The sequence below is a fragment of the Leptopilina heterotoma genome, unplaced genomic scaffold, assembly GCF_015476425.1.
Source record: "Leptopilina heterotoma isolate Lh14 unplaced genomic scaffold, ASM1547642v1 Lhet_65, whole genome shotgun sequence".
NCBI classification, from domain to species: domain Eukaryota; kingdom Metazoa; phylum Arthropoda; class Insecta; order Hymenoptera; family Figitidae; genus Leptopilina; species Leptopilina heterotoma.
The window spans coordinates 431081-454212 of NW_025111152.1; the positions used below are offsets into that span (position 1 = coordinate 431081).

General features: G+C 29.7%; 1 protein-coding gene across 1 annotated transcript in view; it reads right to left on the bottom strand.

Moving 5' to 3' along the window:
- LOC122510013 (enhancer of rudimentary homolog) overlaps positions 1-15994 on the bottom strand; it is an 87284-nt gene extending 71290 nt beyond the window's left edge. Inside the window, exons 1-2 of the mRNA XM_043624393.1 lie at positions 15836-15994; positions 15591-15678 (exon numbers count right to left, since the gene is read on the bottom strand). Of these exons, the coding sequence (XP_043480328.1) occupies positions 15591-15678; positions 15836-15838 (91 nt within the window). The 5' untranslated portion in view covers positions 15839-15994. The remainder of the gene's footprint in view (positions 1-15590; positions 15679-15835) is intronic.
- Positions 15995-23132: the final 7138 nt, after the last annotated feature.

The following is a 23132-nucleotide window of genomic DNA, read 5'->3' on the forward strand; positions in this document are numbered from 1 at the left end:
ATTGATTGGTTTTTTAGTAAGGAATACAATAATATTATTCACATTTTATTAAATTAAAAAAATTTTGAAAAAACCATAAAAACCCAAAAAAACACTACAAAATTGCAAAATTGACTTTTTTCACAAAAAACGTTGTAGTTTTTTAAAAATTTGACTTTAATTTAAAAACTATTTTAGGTTTTTAAAGTTAAATAGATACACTTTTAGGGGAAAAAATTACACTGTAAAAATTTTTCGAAATTTTTCTTACTGAAAAGTTAGAAATATTTCGAAAAACTTTGAGAAAATGATTTTGGTATACAAAGTTCGACATTTTTCAAAAAGTATAGAATAAATTCGAAACTTTTTCGAAATTTTTCGAAAAGTGAGAAAGATTAAGTAAATTTCGTAAAAAGTACGAAATTTTTCTTACTGATTTCGAATTTTTTCTTTACTAGTTATGAAGTATTGCAAAATGTTTTAGAAAATTTTCTAATTTTGTTACAAATTACAATATTTCTAAAAACTTTAAGATATTTTTCTACCCATGTACAACAAAATTTCTAATAATATTCATAAATTTTTCTTAAAAATGTAGAACTTTAAATATCGTATGGTTATTTATTTATTAAGAACAAATTCTGTATTTTTTAATATAGTAAAAATTAATAATTAATGACACTACAGTTTAAAAGATATTTGAATTTAAACATATAACAACTTTATATTAATGGATTATATAGTCCTCCCTTGTTATTAAGTGTTTGTAAAACAATCTATTTTTTTATTAATAACAAATCATTTTCATCATAAATTTTATTTGAAAATGCTGACCATCAAAAATTCAGAAATATTTTTATAAATATAATTCAACATTTTATCATAATTTTAGTCTATTTATAAATAATTATTATTTTACAAATAATTAAAATAAACAGTTTTATTTATTATTATAACAAGAAAAATTTTTTCCTGCAAGCAAAGTTGTGAATTTTTAAATAAGTATTTCATAGTTTCTAAAGGTTTGTCACATCTGGTTTGCCATCGGTTGACCATCTCTAAGGGTTCCTTATTGTAAACGGGTCTATTTTATAAGTTTTCGGTTCTAGTTTTTTCTTATAGATTCATTTAGAAAGAAAATTTGAAGTATTCGTGAGTTTCAAATATTGACTGTAAAATCTTCTTCCAAAAGACTTTCGAGCGTCAGTTGCTCTTTAGCATTTGTCAGAAATACACTAAAATCGCGCGTGACAAAATTATTTTAAAGTTAGTATTTCGTTGTGAATTAATTTTTTTGTAAGGTATAGTTCTGAAATGTTGTGGTGAAGTGAATATTTTTAAGTAAACATTTTTTTGTTGTGAAGTGAATTGTTTAAAGTTATTTTTGTGTGATAAAGAAGTGATGTATTTTAAATTTATGTTGTGTGAAAATTATTAAATTAATTTATTCAACGAAATAAAAAAATTATGTGAAATAATTGTAATTTAATTGTAATAATTACTATACTTATTTATAAGTAAAATTGTTAATTTATAATAAAAGAAAAACTTTATAAATGTATACTTATATTAAATCGTTTTATCTCTATTTTGCACCCATTTATAATTTTTATGCTTATTGGAACAGCATTAATTAAATAACTGCAGTTAATATTAGTGAACAAATAATACCAAATGAAATTAAAAAACATCCTTACTATTTGTAGAGCAAAAAATCTTTATTTGCTTTGCAATTTTTCTAAATTTTTAGTTAGAAAAATATCCGAAAATTTTACTAAATATATCGGAACACGTTGCTATAAATATCGAACAAAGTTTCGAAATTTATCTAAATATTTTGTTCGAACAAAATCGAATAGGTTGTAGAAATTTTTCTTAACGTTTGGTTAGAAAAAAGTCGAAAGGAGTTTCGAAATTTATCTAAAAACGTTGCTAGAAAATTCGAACTGAGTTTCGAAATTTTTCTTACCACTCTGTTCGGAAAAATTCGAAACAAATTTCGAAATTTTTCGACATTATTGTTTCGAAAAATTTCTAACCTTTGCGAAATAAAACTGGCGAACAGTTTTTCGAAAAATTTCGAAAAAAATTTTTACAGTGAGTTTTTGTATTACTTCCAAAAAACATAATTATTTGAACATCTAAAGTGAAAGAAATTAAAGACAATTGACGAATAGAGAAAATCATAAAAATGAACTATAAAATGGATTTAAACACTTAATATTTACTAAAAATGGTGTTATAAATTTAAAATTTTACAAACTTAATATATCTGAATATATTAACATTAAAATTAATAACTTATGAAATGATTCTGTAAATTAATATTTAATCAAAGTTTTAATTAACAATTCTTAATACCTCTAATATATGTTAAAATATTATTAACAATATAGAATTTATAATTTAAATTTGACTGTCATATACTACATTTTTCTGTATTAGAATTTAATTTCTGACTGTAGAGAGAGCACATAAATTTTTAATAAATCCTAACTCAAATTTCATAAGTTGTTACAAATACAGAATGTCTATTTTTCATAAAAATAGAATTTTTGTATAAAAATGTTCCTTTTTTATAAAATACAACTTTTTTATGCATAACCTATAAATTTATACTTTATCAGATGATTTTAACTGATTAAAAACGATTTTTTAAAAAAATTTGAATTTACTTATCTTGACAATTTTTCTAACGTTAGGGAGTAACTGGGGTGTCCAGACACCCCAGACGTATTTTAACAGGAGATAGAGCTCTTCCTAGAGCAAAACTTTTGGCGCCACATAGAGTTGTCAAAAGATAGAGGTTCAAACTAAATTATCAATGGGTTTTGAGCGTAAAAAAATTATTGGTTAAGCCATGGGAATACTTTGAATTTTGCTTGGGGTGTCCAGACACCCCAGTTACTCCTTCTAGGGTTAAGATTTTCTAAAAGAATTTTTTATAAATATATTAACTTTAGAAATTTTAGTGTAAAAATGCAAAAATTTTTTTTTCAAAGAAGAACAGAATTCTGTTAACAAATTGTGATAAGAAATTGTAATTTTATAAAAAATTTTCTTCATTTTCAAAAAAAAACTTATAATTTTGTAAACACAATTGTGATTAAAAAACAAAAAATATGTAAAATAGTTTCAATTTCTTAATCTTAATTTTTTAACAATTTTCTAATTTTTATTAAAATTATGGAATTTTACAAATTTTAGGAAAATTGTTAAATTCGAACAATTTTTTTACAATATTATTTAATTGGTATTTATTTAAAAAAAATAATACTTATAAATTCTATTAAAAATTTCTTTTCTTCCTTATCAACATTACAATGCTTTCAATATATTTTTCGGATGAATACTAACAATTTTCCTAAAATTTGTAAAATTCCATAATTTTAATAAAAATTAGAAAATTGTTAAAAAATTAAGATTAAGAAATTGAAACTATTTTACATATTTTTTGTTTTTAATCACAATTGTGTTTACAAAATTATAAGTTTTTTTTTGAAAATGAAGAAAAATTTTTATAAAATTACAATTTCTTATCACAATTTGTTAACAGAATTCTGTTCTTCTTTGAAAAAAAAAAAATTTGCATTATTTTTACACTAAAATTTCTAAAGTTAATATATTTATAAAAAATTCTTTTAGAAAATCTTAAATATCTTTAGGAAAAAAATCCCTATAATTTCTATTTGTTAATTACGATTTTTAACTAGATTATTTTAAAATTTTGTTAAAAAATTTGCATAATTTCTATTTTTTTAATAATTTTTTAACGAAATCTAATGTATTTTTTTTAAGGAATTAACAAATTTTTGTAAATTTTATTTTTTAATCATATGTACCTTTAATCATATGTACATTGATCGTGATTACAAAAATTGAATATTGTTAGAAGAAAGAAAATTTTAAAAATTACCTTTATTAGAAAAATAAATTTTTAGAAAATTAGCTTTATTAGAAGACAGAAAATTTCAAAATCACCTTTATTAGAAAAAAGTTTTTTTTAGAGATTTACCTTTATTAGAAAAATTTTTTTTAGAAAATACGATTTAGAACAACTGTACCCCAACCATTATTAGAAACATAAGAATGAAAATAAATAAATATTTGAAGAAATTATAATTTAAATCTTTTGAGTTTGAATTTTATTACATTTACCCAGGCGGAAAAGTCGGACGAATGTCGGAATTTACAACCGGCTGGGATCCGCGCCCGTACAGACCGCAAGTACCGACGGTCTGTACCGATTCGGATCTGAAAAAGCAACCGGCGCGGTACAGATTATGCTCCGACTGTCGGATCCGTCTTCCTACTATTGTCAGTACCGGCTCGGTACTGGATTTCTTCCGCCGGCGGATCTTATTCTTCTGCGGCGTCGGAAGAATGACGAATATGTTTAGTCTGTACTGGCTCGGTGCTGGGCCGGATCCGACTGCGGATGTCGTCATTTATTGTCACATTATAAATCACATTATAAATTTATTTTCAATAAATGTGTCATAACTAAATAATTATTACAATAATTAATTGCATTATTTTAGAAAATAATGATTAATTAATAAATGAATTTAATCAAAATATTAAGTAATTATTTATTAAGAGTTTTTTCAAAATTAAGCAATTAAAAAAATTTGTTGTGCACTTATAGTTTATAATTATTATAAATAAATTTATACTATTAATATAAATTTATTATTATTGAGATATTATTAATTAATATTATTGAGAATTAATAATAAATTATTAATATTAATAAATATTAATATTCATGTTAATAATTTATTATTAATTCTCAATAATATTAATGTTAATTAATAATATCTCAATAATAATAAATTTATTATTATTGTGATATTAATTAAAATTATTAATATTATTATGTTCAATATTATTATATTGAGATACTATTATTTAATATATTAAATAATAATAAAAATATAGCTGTAGCATTGACGCGTAGTTATTCGACAAGTTTTATTTCAGCTTGTGACACTTGAGAGTATTTAAGATTTGAGAGTCCCATGCGAGCGTAGCATAGTGGTTAGCGTGCGAGATTTCGGTGCGTAAATATTCGGTTAGGCGTAGGTTCGTACCTCCAAGCGTTAGGATTTTTCAAATGTGTATGTAATAACAAATTACGTTTAAGTGTATAAAAAAATAAAAAAAATGTGTAAAGTGAACTGTCAATGAATTGTCATCAGTATTTATCTTTTGCAATTAATTATTATTTTTTTTATTGATATTTGTTGAAATTATCATTTGGATCCGATCCGGTTGTCAGTCGGTAGAATGCCAGCGCTCGGTTGGCTATTAAATGAAAAATCCGCGGTCGGTAGAGTGCCAGGTCCCAGCCGGTTGAATTATACACGGAACGGCTTCTCCCGGCCGGTCAGCGGGCGGTAGAATGCCAGTTCCGAGCCGGTTGCCAGCGCGCTCCTGGCCTAGTCACTATTCGGTAGAATGCCCGTTCACATTCGGTTGGCAGGCGGTTCCGAGCCAGTACAGTTACACCGGCGTCAGTACGGACTAGGATCCGCGCCGGTTGGAAATTTCCGCCTGGGTATATGAGCTTAAAAAATGTTTGAGTTAAATAGAGGCATGTTTTTTCACTTGGTAATTATATTATAATGTTAGAAATCATTAAACGAATTTGCAAGAGGATCAAAGGCGGGGAAAGCAGTGATATTGATTTTTTTAATAATGATTTATTTTTTATTCTAGGATTTCTGAAAAATCCGTGACAAAAAATAAAAATCACTGCTTTCCCCGCCTTGGATCCTCTTGCAATTTTTTTAAATGGCTTCTGAGGCGTTGAAATGATAATTTAGTTTAAATACCGAGATTTTTTAAAAAATCATAACTATTATAAACATGGAACAATATAAATTAAATTTATTAAACTTTTTCTGTGGAAGGTAGGTAGACAGATTACTACCGTGATAATTCTTTAAATCATTCACGCGCGTACGATTTTGCTAGTGTTGAATAATTAGAAGACCGTCTAACCCTCCCAGATAACAATCGTGCGTCGCATTTAAACGCATGTTTCTTGCACTAACTGCGACTTACCAGATGAGTCGGTTCATATACGCATCTTACTATCGTCTGTGACGCTGGTAATAATGCGAGTGTTGTGAACTGCATTTCGTAAGCGCCTGTGATACAAAATGATAAGCATGTTCCGTTCACAAGTGCGACTTGCTAGAAGAGTCAATCCATACGCATTTTACCATCCACAGTGCGAATGCTGTGAATGCGTGTGCAGTGAACTGCACTTAATACGCACGCAATTAATGATGCACAACCACCCGTATCGGCAATCACACATTTTATAATGGCGACAGCATTGTTTGTGGTGTGTTATCAAAATAAGTTTTTATTGTGATTTCATTTTTTATTGTTTTTTATTGCGATATTATTGTGAGGAATTATTGTGGATTTAATTTTTAGTACTGCAGCAAAATAAGAAAGTTAAATTTAATTTGTTTAAAGTACATATATATTTTTGTTGTATTAGATATAACCTCAAAAAAAGAATTTGGAAGTTTTTAACAATTTCAATTCCAAAATTGTACTGAAATATTAAATTAAAATCGTTTTTATAAATAACATTTTAATTTAAAAAAAATTACTAATGTCAATAATCTTTTCTTTTTATTTAATTCAAATAAGGCTGAAGTATAAATATAATTTATTCGCATTATACCGTCACGCATGTGCCCATCACAATATGCGACAGTTATGGATCGCATATGATGACGCATCTGAGTGGTCCAGTGAACGCGCATAGTGCGGATAAATCGGCACGCGTGCAGATGATATTAGTAGCACACAACGCGCATTTTGTTATCTGGGCTAATAAAAAAAGATGAAAATTAAACAGGTAAAATTATTATTTACCCTAGTATTATTATTTTCTAGATGTCATTTATTCAAATGCAGAATTTTCCGAAATGTAAGTTAATAAAATATTTAGTTTATGGAAACTTAATTTTCTCGAATCTAGATTAACTCAAATTACTATAAAAAACAGAAATTAATAAAAATTAAAATAATTGAATTATTTTTTATCAATAGCAAAATTAAAGCGAATGACTTGAAAAAATTGGTTTACTTTAAAAAATATAACTACATTGTTGAAATTAAAAAAGATGAAAATTCATTATACAATCTTTTCAATTTTTTCTCTCGGCATTAGCAGTTGGTAGTACTGCATTACCAGAACGTCCACGACACGCCACTCGTGCTCTGTTACTCACATCTCACCTATTGTAGACGCAGCCTAAATAGACTGTACCTCCGAAAGAGTGCAATGTACACTACCGTCGGGAATTATCGGTACGGCTGCACGCGCACGGCCCAAAAACATACCAATCTTTAAATCACGATTTTTTTGTAAATACAAATGTCAGAAAATTAACAAATGTACCATTCGAAAGATTATTAAATTCTACGATTAATAATACATAACTGAAAATTTTAATACTTTATACAAAGATTGCAGCAATCGAGAAATTTGACAAAAAAATTTTAAAAATAAAATTTTTTTCGAAATTTTTTCAACCCCTGCATATTTTTTAATAATTGTAGAAAAAATTTGAAACTTACATAGGTGTGATCATTGAAGTCTCATCTTTAATTTAAGACCAAAAGAGTTTAAAAATCTTATTCGGTTCGTGAGGTATCATTATAAACGTCCGAGCATGTTTTTTTAACAAATGCATTGAATTAGTCGATTTTGAACGGTTTTTGGCTGAAAATGCTCGGCCGTTTATAATGATATCTCGCTAACCGATTAAGATTTTTGAATTCTTTTGGTCTTAAATTAAAGATGAGACTTGAATGATCACACCTATATAAGTTTTAAATTTGTTCTACAATTATTAAAAAATATGCAGGGGTTGTAAAAATTTCGAAAAAAATTTCATTTTTTAAATTTTTTTGTCAAATTTGTCGATTGCTGCAATCTTTGTATAAAGTATTAGAATTTTCAGTTATGTAGCATTAATCGTAGAATTTAATAATCTTTCGAATGGTATATTTGTTAATTTTCTAACATTTGTATTTACAAAAAAATCGTGATTTAAAGATTGGTATGTTTTTGGGCCGTGCGCGTGCAGCCGTACCGATAATTCCCGACGGTAGTGTAGAAAAAAATTATGTATATGAATTTTGTACGTTTTTTTAAGCTCTACAACTTTTCCATTTACACCAAAACGTAAAAATGGTTTTTTTGATACGAAAAAAGGGAAAAACTGATGCTTCGCAATTTTGGCGCCTTCTAACTTTCGCACATTAACTTGTACAGTAGGGGTCCAATGAGTTAAAATGTAGAGAAATTTGTTCTCTACAGCTTTTATATAAGAAATTTTTCTGTACGACTTACGGTTTTCGTACAAAATCAAATCCAAAGAAATTTTGAGTTTAAAACCAAACTTTTTGGTTTTAAGCTAATAGTCACATGTGCCACTATAACGATTTATGAAATAATCTTGAGTAAGGTATTTTTTTCCAAAAAACGGCTTTTTCAGGATAGATTTACTGTACTATATAGTGTAGTAAGTAGTTAGTTTTTATCGTGTAAAGTATTTTTGGTATAAAACGGTATTTTATGACAATAAATGTTTTTAAAAAATTAATACTTAGCTATTAGCATTTTGACAACTGCAAGCAATCAAGTGATTTGACAGGTTAACGTTTTAGAGTTTTCCAGAGCAAAAAACGGAGCTTTTATAAATTAAAGTGATTATTTATGAGATTTGATATTAATCGAGGGGGTATTTACTTGTGTATTCAGGGTGGCCACAAGTTTCAGTTTATCAATTTCGCTGACATTTCCCTGACAATTTACTGACATTAAAATTACTTTTCCTGACAAAATTCTTTTTACAGGAAAATATGAATGTTTACAGAAAATGGGTAAAATTTATCAATTTTAACCATTTCTAAAAATTAAAGTTATAACCCTTCCTGAGTTCAATAATTAATTTTTACATTTTTCAATTAAACTTTATCTCTGAATCAATTAATTTAAATAATTTTCCAAAAATTCTTCTTTTTGGAAATATGTCATTGAAAATACTGAAAATATTGAATTTTAAAAAATTAGAAGCTAATTTTCATTAAAATTTTTGATATTTCAATTATTTTCAAAATTTGTAATTAAAATTCTACAAAAATTCATTTTCAAAAATAATTGTAAATAAATACTCGAAATAAATTAAATATTTGCAATTAAATTTTACAAAAATTCAACTACTCAAAAAGGTTTTTATTATATAAATCAAGAAGACTAGAGACAGGAGGTAAAACTTCGGTAGTGGGGGTATGGCAATGCTGAGTCGCTCAGCTGATGTACACTGTAAAAAAATCTGATGTAAAATAACACGAAACTTGTAATTTCACACATCAAAATTATAGGTTGTACGTAGTAAATTTATTTCGTTCCAAAAGTAGTTTTACAATTTTTAGTAATTTTACATTATACGACTATGTAATTTAATAGTTTTGTGTAAATTTACTACGTCCGACGTAGGAAAATTTGATCACTATGTCCGACGTGGTATTTTTACATTGCGTGTATTTCTACACTTTGACGTAATATTACGTCGCACGATCTGTACAATTACATGGCGAATGTAATTTTCTTATTCCTTTAAGATTTTCAAAAAATTTTCAAGTTTTTATAAATAACTCTAAAAAAGTGTATATAATGTACATTTATAGAAAGTATATGCTAATTTATAAGTAAATAATAATATAACAAAAAGTTTTGGGCTATATTTCATAAATACAAAAAGTTACGACTGAAAATATTATTTCAAAAAATATTTGCAGGTTATGTAGATTACAGTCGGCGTGTAAAAATACCACGTCGGACATAGTGACCAAACTTTCCAACGTCGGACATAGTAAATTTACAGCAGATTTTTTTACAGTGTATGGTCAGGCGTTTACTTTCAAAAAAAGTTTTCGCCGCAGTAGACCAGACGGACTTCTGCGCAATCTAACACACGTAAACACGGGAAAATATATTCTATACAAATACAATATGAAATATAAGTGTTTATATTTTCAAACATCTTACAGTTATTAAAAAAACGTTTTAAAAACAAAAAAATGTGTAAACTGTAGCATGAAGTGTATTAAAAGTTAACAAAAAGTAATAGTCATAGTGTTGTGTAGGTTTATCTTTCTTTTTGTTACAACTTTTCACATAGCACGTTTTCGGAATTTTTAACTATTTGAATAACACTTAATTTAATAATCACATTATTTCTATATATCCGTTATGACACACATTGTCAATTGTGTCTCGATTGCACTGATTGCACTTTAAAGTTAACCTTAAATTAAAATCATATCATACACATATGTAAAACATATGGTATACAAGAATTTGAATGTGTGAGTGATGTACAGAAGCACCGCGTCGGCGACTTTTCGAGATAGGGTTGCCACCTCATCGCGGCTCTCGGCCCGGAGAATTTTTCTTGACTATAAGGTGTAAATGCTCCCTAAAGCTTCTACCATACAATAAAGAATATGGAGAATAGTTACTTATTCAGTCATGATGTGTTATTGTTTCAATACTTAAAATTAAAAGTTTTTTTTTTAAATAACCGAAGACCGGAAGAATTTACTTGCGGCCCGGAGACCCGGAGATCTACTTCGCAGCCCGGAGTCTCCGGGCGAGGCCCGAAGAGGTGGCAACTCTATTTCGAGACGAAAAACGCCTGGTTAATGAAAGGCTTTTGACTCATCCCCACTACCGAAGTTTCACCTCCTGTCTCTAGCCTTCTTGATATAAATACTAGCTTAGGGATCATTCAAATATTACGTCACGCAAATTTGGGAAATTTTAAACTCCTCCCCCTACGTCACATTTTCTTACATAGAAATTGGTAATTTTTACACAGGACGTCACAAAACTGTAGACCCCCCTCCCCTGAGCCTGTGACGTAATATGTGAATGCTCCCTTATACATGAAAAATACAAATCGGTTCACAACATGGTACGTTAACCTTTTTTCATAAATACACAATAATTTACTGTATTTTAACAATAAAACTTTATTTAAAGTCATATTTACAGTGGAACTTCGATTTTCCGTCAGGCACGGGACGAACACCTTGGGGGCCGTCCATAAACCACGTGGACACATTTGGGGGGCGGGGGGTGAATCAAAAGTCCACGTTTGTCCACGAAGAGGACCCTGTAAAAAAAAAAGTATTGGGAGGTACGGGATTCCGTATTGCAAGTGTCAACCTGCCAATGCGGTATTCGCGAATTACCGCATTGGGTGTCCTGGTTAATACGGAAATCAAGGGGTCCCAATGCGATGCCAGTTTTAAGCTTTAAAAAAACGAAAATACGTGACAGGAGGAAATAATTAGTGTCAGTGCAGAAATATGCGAGTTAAAGGAATGAGAAAATAATAATAGTGAGTGTAAAAATGAAACTTTAAGAAAAAAAGGTAAGTTGAACTGTCAAATATGGGCCCAATGCGGCGTAGGCTGCTTTCAATACGGTACACAATCGGTACATAGTGCAAGTCGCCAGTAGAGGGCAGAAGCAAGCAGAGCGAATCGAGCGAGCACAGTGGCCCAGCTGACATATGATTTGCATTACATTACTTTCCAATTTTTTATTTTATAATCACTTTTCTGCATGAATCTAAACAGTATTTTCGATTATTGTAATTTAGAAGATGCTTTCCAATTGTACGTTGGCAGATTTACACGGAAAGAAAAAGTCCGTCAACCATTAATGGATTAGTATATTACTTTGAGACGGGACACTTTTTCCGTTGATGGTTACTTAACTTTACTTAACGATTGAAAACGAGTCATGGATTGATTAGAATGCCAGTATGTGACCAATTGTTTTAGATTTAATGCTGAATTGTTATCAATGGCTGTTTGAATGTTTACGAATCATTAGTGAAAGTTTGTGAAACGTTAGTTGACTCGTATTCTAAATCGGCGCTCTTCACTAGCGCATTGATGCGCAGTGTACCGATGCGCATTTCTTCCGGTTTCTCTATAGTCCATGTGTTTTTGCTGTCTGCTATACATATCCCTATATACTATTATGTGTAATGTGAATATTTAACTTAACTAACAATTTGCAGTTGAATTGCGTCTAGAAATTGACCTCGATGAAAATATATTTTCTTTTATATTTCTCGCTAATTAAAAAGTAGTTATTAGTGCAAAATCATTTCTCACAAGTTGTGAAAAATTTTGTTATTTGGTATATAAGAACAGTTTGCTTCTAAACTTAAAGTGTTATAAGTGTGCGTTTCAACGTGTAGTTATTATAAGTGCGAAAATGTGTTGGAAAATGTGTTGGAAAATGTGTTGGTCTAAAGCGTCTAAGAGTGTAAATAAAATATCGGAACTGTGCAACGAAAAAAATGTGTTCATTCTGTACCAAATAGTGTCTAAAATTAGGGATAATTCTGAAAGAAGTTGAATTTTTTGAATGCTTTTGATAGTCATAGAAAATTTAATAGACAGTTTTCTAAATTTTAGTGAACGAGTTTTATATATTGATGACAGTTTTCTAAATTATAGCAAGCAACTCGTCACTGATTGTGACTCAAAGTATGTTATCCATTGAATGATTTTGTGTCCCGTCTCAAAGTAATATACTAGTCTATTAATGATTGACGGACTTTTTCTTTCCGTGTAGTGAAAAGTGTCTGTGTACGGAGACAAATGTGTTAGAAAATGTTTGTTTACCTATTTCACGCCATTCAAACCAGTCAAAGTTGCTTTTGCTGTGGCGCATTGAAATCAGCCTATGCCGCATTGGGCCCATATTTGACAGTTCAACTTACCTTTTTTTCTTAAAATTTCATTTTTACACTCACTATTATTATTTTCTCATTCCTTTAACTCGCATATTTCTCCACTGACACTAATTATTTCCTCCTGTCACGTATTTTCGTTTTTTTAAAGCTTAAAACTAGGACACAATTGGGACCCCTTGATTTCCGTATTCACCACGACACCCAATGCGATAATTCGCGAATACCGCATTGGCAGGTTGGCACTCGCAATGCGGAATCCCGTACCTCCCAATACTTTTTTTTTACAGGGGAGCGGGGGTGTTAAAGCAAATGTCAACGTGGACATATAATCAAAGATATTTCCAAAAAAGATATCTTAAGCTTAATCAGGATGATCATAAGTTTCAGTTAATCAATTTCCTTAACAATTTACTGACATTAAAATTCATTTTCCTGACAAAATTCTTTTTACAGGAAAATATGAATGTTTACGGAAAATGAGTAAAATTTATGATTTTAATTATTTTTTAAAATGACAATTATAACCCTTCCTGAATTCAATTATTTTCTACAATTTCCACCCAGTAAAAAAAAAGTATTGGAAGAGAGCGAATAGTATTGTCGGTGAGTTTCTGCCAATACGGTTTTCATGCGAAAACGTATTGGCAGAAACTCACCGCCAATACTATTCGCTCTCTTCCAATACTTTTTTTTTACTGGGCAACTAAACCTTCGTCTCTGAATCAATTAATTTAAATAATTTTCCGAAAGTTCTTCTAAAATTCTGTTATATTTTAAAATTATTTTTGAATTTGATTGATAAATTTTAATTAAAAATTTTTAACATGATTGTTTCCTCTAAAATGTTAAAAATAATTTTAAAATGCTATTTTTATGTATATATTTGAATTTTTGAAAATATGTAATTGAAAATATTGAATTTTAAAAAATTAGAAGCTAATTTTCATTAATTTTCATTTTTAAATTTACCTTTAAAGATTTTTTATTCTTCAAAAATTGTAACAAAAGACTTGAAATAAATTAATTATTTTAAATTAAATTTTACAAAATTTCAACTACGTATTCAAAAAGATTTGTTTATAGTTATTTTTCACATTATAAAAATCAAAATAACTTGTACTTTTTTGTTACTAAAAATTGTGGTATTTTGTCGCAATTTTTTTAAATGAGTCGCAAAAAGTCACAATTTTCTTAATTTCCCTGACAAAAAATTTTTTCCTGACATTTCCCTGACTTTACTGACATTCTTGCTTTGAAATATGTTCAAAAATAATCTTTTCTATTTTTTAACATACAGGAGTAAAAAAAAACTTATTTTTTTAATTTGCAATATCCACGTGGACAATTGTATAGGGGGGAGGGGGTTTCACAAATGTCCACGACGGGGGGGGGTCAAGAATTGGTGAAAAATTGTCCACGTGGTTTATGGACGCCCCCTTGACGGAAAACCAAAATGACGGATAGTCGAAGTTACAAGTGATTTGAGATTTTTATAACCTATACTTGTCTATATTTTGGACTTCAACATGTAAACAAACAATTTTACAAAACAATTACACAATTAGTTTAAAATTTGTATTAAAAAAAACGTAACATCTTATTTTTTTTATTTAAAAAAGCCGAAAACAGACTGAAGAAAATATCTAAACTGCAAGAAATTAGAGGTTATGGCTGCTTAGATATTTCTCTCCAGAGAAATATATTGAAATGAACTTACAAAGTCAATTTTTTTAATAAAAAAAAAAAATCATCTTGGACAGTGACAGATAACAGCGGTGACGATAGACCGAGAGACGGAAAATCGAAGTTCCACTGATGTACTTTAAAAATTAATATATCTTCTTATTAAAGGAAATAGATTTTTATAAAGAAAAAACATAAACTTTAAACGCGTTTTTCTCGAAATAACGTTTTTCAAAACGGTGGGCAGTCTAGCTAGAACAGTTTTGATCGGATTGACTTCGGACAAAGTTTTTTTTTATCGTCATTTACTAATGCTTTCGAGTATGTAGCGGATTTTTTTTGGTGTCTTTGGTTTTTTTTTGGCAACAGATTTTTTGACAAATTTTTGCCCTAAAAATCGACTTTTTACTTCAAACAACTGCCAAATACACCAAAATTAATATTTTTAAAATATCCTACGTACTCGAAAGCTAAATCTATCTCAGAATCAGAAAAACTTTGAATTTTTGATTTAGATTAAACGGTCTAACCGGAATCTTGCCCACCGATTTGCTCTGCAAAGAAAGGAGACCAACTTCGGCGCTCTCTATAGGCAACAAATTTAAACTTTTTTAATGTATAAATATATTTTTGTGAACTTAAAAAGTTCACAAATAATTCCCTTAAAACCGAATTTTGTTTACTTTATTCCCGTGTCTTAAAAAAATTCATGAAAAACAGGTTCAAAAGAGGCCTCAAAGGTGTCACTCCCCCTTAAAAAATTTGCATTTGAGTAAAAATTACAATTTTCGTCAATAAGAAATATTTGTTAAATTTTAGGTTATGTTACTTAAATAGTTTCTTATTGATGGAAAATTATTATTTTTATTCAAATGCAACTTTTAATTGTTTAAAATTTTGATCAAGTTAACTAAGCCCTTGTAATTATATATTATAAATAATAAATCAAAAAAGTGAATTTTATTCAAAATAGTCACCGATCTGAAGTTAATAAAATTTTTTCAAAAATATAATTGTATGCGCTTATTTAAACGAATATTTAAATTTCTATACAGCTTATGCACTTTTATTTGATTAAAGTTTATTTTCAAATCGTGAGTTAAAACATACCTTCCATACATTCGTTTACACTTTCATAGTCTGAATAAGTTCTTGTTTCAGGTCTATTGCCTGGTTGTACTAGAAGAATTGTATGAGACTGAAACATAAAAATGTGTTTTTAATGACAAAATTTATTCATTACCTTAATCAAAAATTAATGCATGATTTTACAGGATACGGAAAGAAAAATATTTACAGATATCTAACTACAAAAAAATATATTGGCAAAATATTAAAATTTTTAAAAGACTCACCATGTTTTACAACTAATAAAATATTATTTCTGTTTACAAAATTAATATACATATACTAATAAGAAATAATAATAACAAACTTCTATTTTGTTTCTCTCTTATTTAAAATAGACTCATACAAACTGAAGTCTTGAACTACTATAGGAATTGATGCGTATTTCATCTCACGAAGAAAATTTAAATGTCTCACTTAGTATTACTAATTGAAAAATGCCACTAGGTGTCTCTAAGGGCGCAGTCCCATGTGAGCAGAATACGTCGACCGAAAGCAGGCTGCAGGTTGTCATGGCAACATACAAGAGTAAGAAAGTTAGTGAATTAAAATTTAATGGACTTTTTCTCTCATTTCTGTTGCTCCTGCCTACACAGCAGGATTGGAAAATGACGCGACATTTTTTGTTTCTCCAATAGGTTTTAAAAAGTATGCGAATGACTGCGTCTGCGTCGGTTGCTATAGCAACACATGCTAAAATCAACGCAACGCAGTCATTCGCACACTTTTTAAAACCTATTGGAGAAAGGCCTTAAAACTCTGCGTTTGTCTGCGAATGAAGGCCTAAGCACAATAGATTCGCGAAAGTTGTTCGCGAACGCAAAGCATGAGTTAGAAAAGGACAGTGATATATTTGTGTCCTTGTCTATCTCATGCGTCTCGTTCGCAAACGACTTTCGCGAACCTATTGTGCGTTGGACTTGACTGCGTTGCGTTATGTTTTTTAGTCTTTTAGGCCGCAGTCCCATGGCAGCGTTTTGCGTTGCGTTGTAATGAGAGAGAATGCAGCAAACGTATATTTGCGTCTTTTTCTCTCCCATTACGACGCAACGCAAAACGCTGCCATGGGACTCCAGCCTTAATGGCCGCCATCTTTAAAGGCCTTTCTCCAATATGTTCCTAAAACTCTGCGTCTGCGTCGGTTGCTATAGCAATACATGCTAAAATCGAGACGCATGCATATCCCCTAATCACCAAGTCGTCGAATGATCAAATAGTCGAATGCCAAGTAATCGAATGGACAAAACGTCGAATGCTAAAAACATCGAATCGGCATTTAGTCGAATGCTAAAAACATCGAATTGTCAATACGTCGAATGTTCAAAACGTCGAATTATCAATTCGTCGAATGTTAAAAATATCGAATCGTCAATATCACGAATTTTCAAAACGTCGAATTATCAATTCGTCGAATGTTAAAAACATCGAATTGTCAATACGTCGATTGTTCAAAACGTCGAGTGATAAAAACGTCGAATGCTAAAAACATCGAATCTTCAGTTAATCGAATGCTAAAAACATCGAATTCTCAATTCGTCGAATGTTTAAAACGTCGAATGCTAAAAACGTCGAATGTTCAAAACGTCGAATGCTCAAAACGTCGAATCGTCATTTAGTCGAATGGTAAAACCATCGAATAGTCCATTCGTCGAATGTTAAAAACGTCGAATGCTAAAAACATCGAATCGTCAACATGTCGAATGTTCAAAACGTCGAATTATCAATTTGTCGAATGCTCAAAACATCGAATTGTTAATTCATCGAATTTTCCATTCGTCGAATGTTCAAAACGTCGAATGACGAATGACGTTTTGAGCATTCGACGTTTTGAACATTCGACGTTTTTAGCATTCGACGTTTTAAACATTCGACGTTTTGAACATTCGACGAATTGCACGGAGAGAAAAATCAAGCGTTTGTAGTAAGACATGGTCTATACTTAAAAAGCACGGCGCTGTTTATACTCGATTTGTAGAAATCTATGCTAAAAGAGTATAGGTCTCTACTAAAAGAGTATAGGTCCCTACTCTTTTAGCATAGATTTCTACAAATCGAGTATAAACAGCGCCGTGCTTTTTAAGTATAGAAAATGTCTTACTACAAACGCTTGATTTTTCTCTCCGTGTGAGAATTCGATGTTTTTAGCATTCGATTAACTGAAGATTCGATATTTTTAGCATTCGACTACATGACGATTCGATGTTTTTAGCATTCGACGTTTTTATCATTCGACGTTTTGAACATTCGACGTATTGACAATTCGATATTTTTAACATTCGACGAATTGATAATTCGACGTTTTGAACATTCGACGTATTGACAATTCGATGTTTTAAGCATTCGACTAAATGCCGATTCGATGTTTTTAGCATTCGACGTTTTGTCCATTCGATTACTTGGCATTCGACTATTTGATCATTCGACGACTTGGTCCAGGGTGGCCGCTGGACCGGGAAACCGGGAAAACCGGGAAATGACAGTGAATTTTTTTGGACAGGGAAAAACCGGGAAATGACAGTGAATTTTGATCTTGACCGGGATTTTGGAATTTTTTTTTTAAAAACACATTACTTTGTGAGAAAAAATAGAAATATTTATTTTAAGACTTAGGTATTAACTATATTTCATTAAAAAAGATTGAATGATCTTCTATAAAATCTATTTATATTTTGTCAGAGAATTTTATAAAAAGTACTATAAAAATATTCAATTTCTAGAATTTATAAGAAAATTATGAATTTTGTTGTCCAACATAACAGACTTAGAAAAAGAAAATATTAAATTTAATTTTAAATTCTTTCTATTTCTAACAATAATTAAACAAAATATAATTTTAATTAAATTTGTCAAAAAAATTTCAAAGAGAAAAAATTTCACATCCTATAAAATAATGAAAAATAAATCAATTTAAAAATTTTTTTGCAATTAATATTATAACAAAACAAATAAGAATTATTAAAAATTTGAACTAATTAGAACAAAAGTGATACGAAATTTATAAAAATGAATTTTTGAATAATAAATAAAGTAAATAAAAATAAATAAAATTTCTTTTCTTAGAAAATAAATTTTAAAAAACCGTATTTTTCATTAATATCAATTAGTTTTTTTACAATTATTCATAAGCAAATTTTTCGATTTTTTAGAATGTTAAATTAATATTACTAATATTATTATAGATTGAAATTTTAAAAAATTTCAAATTGAATTTTTAGAAAAGTTGAATTTTAAAAGATTTTAATTAATAATTCTGAATAATTTAGTCTTTAAAATATTTTTATTCACATTTTTTCAAATTAGTTACACTACCGTCGGGAATTATCGGTACGGCTGCACACGCACGGCCCAAAAACATACCAATCTTTAAATCGCGATTTTTTTGTAAATACAAATGTCAGAAAATTAAAAAATATACCATTCGAAAGATTATTAAATTCTACGATTAATGATATGCAACTGAAAATTTTAATAATTTATACAAAGCTTGTAGCAATCTACAAATTTGACAAAACAATTTAAAAAATAAAATTTTTTTGGAAATTTTTTCAACCCCTGCACATTTTTTAAAAATTGTAGAAAAAATTTGAAACTTATATAAGTGTGATCATTCAAATTTCATCTTTAATTTAAGACCAAAAGAGTTTAAAAATCTTATTCGGTTCGTGATATATCATTATAAACGTCCGAGCATGTTTTTTGACAAATGCATTGAATTAGTCGATTTTGAACGGTTTTTGGCTGAAAATGCTCGTCCATTTATAATGATATCTTACTAACCGATTAAGATTTTTGAATTCTTTTGGTCTTAAATTAAAGATGAGACTTGAATGATCACACCTATATAAGTTTTAAATTTGTTCTACAATTTTTGAAAAATGTGCAGGGGTTGAAAAAATTTCCAAAAAAATTGTATTTTTAAAATTTTTTTGTCAAATTTGTCAATTGCTGCAATCTTTGTATAAGTTATTAAAATTTTCAGTTATGTACCATTAATCGTAGAATTTAATAATCTTTCGAATGGTATATTTTTTAATTTTCTGACATTTGTATTTACAAAAAAATCGTGCCTTAAAGATTGGTATGTTTTTGGGCCGAGCGTGTGCAGCCGTACCGATAATTCCCGACGGTAGTGTATGTTTTTAAATATGTAATATTTAATTGAAAAATTTTCAAATTATTCAAAATTTCATGAAATTGTCTTGTAAACAAGTGGATTTTAGAAATATTTTAGTTATTTCTAGAATATAATTGAATTGAAATTTTGCAAATAATTTTTAATAAGTTACAGTAGCAATTCTTAAAAATTATTCTAATTTAAAGGATTTGAAATTTGAATTTTTTTTTAAAATTTGAGTACCTACTATATGGAAAAATAATGGATAATAATTAAATATTTATTTCAAAAAATCTATTTAAGTTCAAAATTATTTTTAGAGTAAACTAAAATATTTTTAGGGTTTGGGAAAAAGTTAAAGTTTTGTCTAAAAACAGGAAATTTTTTCAATCTTTCATTGAATAATTTATTTTCAGAGTTATTATTTATGACCGGGAAAAATAATTTATGACCGGGAATGGACCGGGAAATGACCGTGAATTTTTTTTTACAAAAAAAGTGGCCACCCTGTTGGTGATTAGGGGATATGCATGCGTCTCGATTTTAGCATGTATTGCTATAGCAACCGACGCAGACGCAGAGTTTTAGGAACATATTGGAGAAAGGCCTTTAAAGATGGCGGCCATTAAGGCTGGAGTCCCATGGTAGCGTTTTGCGTTGCGTTTTGTAACTAGGCCATGAGTGCAAATAGAGCAAACATATATCTCTATCTCTCTTTCACTCATGGCCTAGTTACAAAACGCAACGCAAAACGCTATCATGGGACTCCAGCCTAAAAGACTAAAAAAACATAACGCAACGCAGTCAAGTCCAACGCACAATAGGTTCGCGAAAGTCGTTCGCGAACGAGACGCATGAGATAGACAAGGACACAAATATATCACTGTCCTTTTCTAACTCATGCTTTGCGTTCGCGAACGACTTTCGCGAATCTATTGTGCTTAGGCCTTCATTCGCAGACAAACGCAGAGTTTTAAGGCCTTTCTCCAATAGGTTTTAAAAAGTGTGCGAATGACTGCGTTGCGTTGATTTTAGCATGTGTTGCTATAGCAACCGACGCAGACGCAGAGTTTTAGGAACATATTGGAGAAAGGCCTTTAATGCCTTTCTACGGAAGTGCCTACGCGCCACGAGGCAAAGAGAGGAAACCTGTTTCTGCTAATGTCGTTTTAGCTTGTGAAACATACACTGTAAAAAAATCTGGTGTAAAATAACACGAAACTTGTAATTTCACACATCAAAATTATAGGTTGTACGTAGTAAATTTATTTCGTTCCAAAAGTAGTTTTACTATTTTTAATAATTTTACATTATACGACTATGTAATTTAATAGTTTTGTGTAAATTTACTACGTCCGACGTAGGAAAATTTGATCACTATGTCCGACGTGGTATTTTTACATTGCGTGTATTTCTACACTTTGACGTAATATTACGTCGCACGATCTGTACAATTACATGGCGAATGTAATTTTCTTATTCCTTTAAGATTTTCAAAAAATTTTCAAGTTTTTATAAATAACTCTAAAAAAGTGTATATAATGTACATTTATAGAAAGTATATGCTAATTTATAAGTAAATAATAATATAACAAAAAGTTTTGGGCTATATTTCATAAATACAAAAAGTTACGACTGAAAATATTATTTCAAAAAATATTTGCAGGTTATGTAGATTACAGTCGGCGTGTAAAAATACCACGTCGGACATAGTGACCAAACTTTCCAACGTCGGACATAGTAAATTTACAGCAGATTTTTTTACAGTGTAGGATCACGTTCGATGGTTCGCTGGTTCGGTGGTTCGATGATGTGATTGTTGGTAAATAAAAAATAAGAAATAAAAATGAACCAAATTAATTTAAATTGACAATTTTAATGTAATAAAATATTTTTTAGGTATTATTTATAACAGAGATATTAATTACGAGGTAAATTAGGTGCTTTAAAAAAAATCATATATTTTGAAGTTATAAAATGTGTTATGAAAAAGTAATGGAAAAAGGTCAACATTAGGCCTTAAATGTGATAACATTTTATAACTTCAAAATATATGATTTTTTTAAAGCACCTAATTTACCTCGTAATCAATATCTGTTATAAATAATACCTAAAAAATATTTTATTACATTAAAATTGTCAATTTAAATTAATTTGGTTCATTTTTATTTCTTATTTTAAATTTTTTATTTAGCAACAATCACATCATCGAACCACCGAACCATCGAACGTGTTCCTATGTTTCACAAGCTAAAACGACATTAGCAGTAACAGGTTTCCTCTCTTTGTTTTGTTTTGTTTTGATTTGTTTGAATGGCCTCTTGTAAATACAAATAGCCAGTACGAGTTTCCTCTCTTTGCCTCGTGGCGCGTAAGCGCTTCCGTACTACGCTGTTACACCGGCATCTAAAGCGTGGCGTAGAGGGTTTCAATTTATTTTCACACCGGAAGCCACTTTTCTACAGCAATCGCCCATCCAGTTAATATAGAGATCAGTGAGCCTGAGGCTGGAGTCCCATGACAGCGTTTTGCGTTGCGTCGTAATGGGAGAGAAAAAGACGCAAATATACGTTTGCTGCATTCTCTCTTATTACAACGCAACGCAAAACGCTGCCATGGGACTGCGGCCTGAGGCTGGAGTCCCATGGTAGCGTTTTGCGTTGCGTTTTGTAACTAGGCCATAAGTGCAAATAGAGCAAACATATATCTCTATCTCTCTCACACTCATTGCCTACTTACAAAACGCTATCATGGGACTTCAGCCTGAGGCCGCAGTCCCATGGCAGCGTTTTGCGTTGCGTTTTAATAAGAGAGAATGCAGCAAACGTATATTTGCGTCTTTTTCTCTCCCATTACGACGCAACGCAAAACGCTGCCATGGGACTCCAGTCTGACTTTTTCGGTAAATTTTTTTTCTACCGACCGTCGTATAAATGTACCCTCACACCTTCGGTAAAAATTTCCAGAACGCCGAACGGGAAATTTTTACCGAAGGTGTAAACGCTCCCTTAGGACAATTTCACAACTATGACTATAAAGAACACAGATAGTAAACTCACTGCTTAAATAAAATTCTAACAAATGAACATTGAAACATTTGGACATTCTAAGGGTGCGATCCCATGTGAGCAGAATACGTCGACCGAAAGCAGAAAATCATGAGAGTGAAAAGAACAACAATATCTACTTATCTCTTTTGCACTCATGATTTTCTGCTTTCGGTCGACGTATTCTGCTCACATGGGATCGCACCCTGACTTTTGGAAATTTAACAAATATAAACATTCCAACTTTTGGAAATTCGAACAAATAAACATTCTAACTTTTAGAAATTCTAATAAATAAACATTCGAACTTTTAGCTATTCGAACAAATAAATATTGGTACTTTTAGAAATTCAAACAAATAAA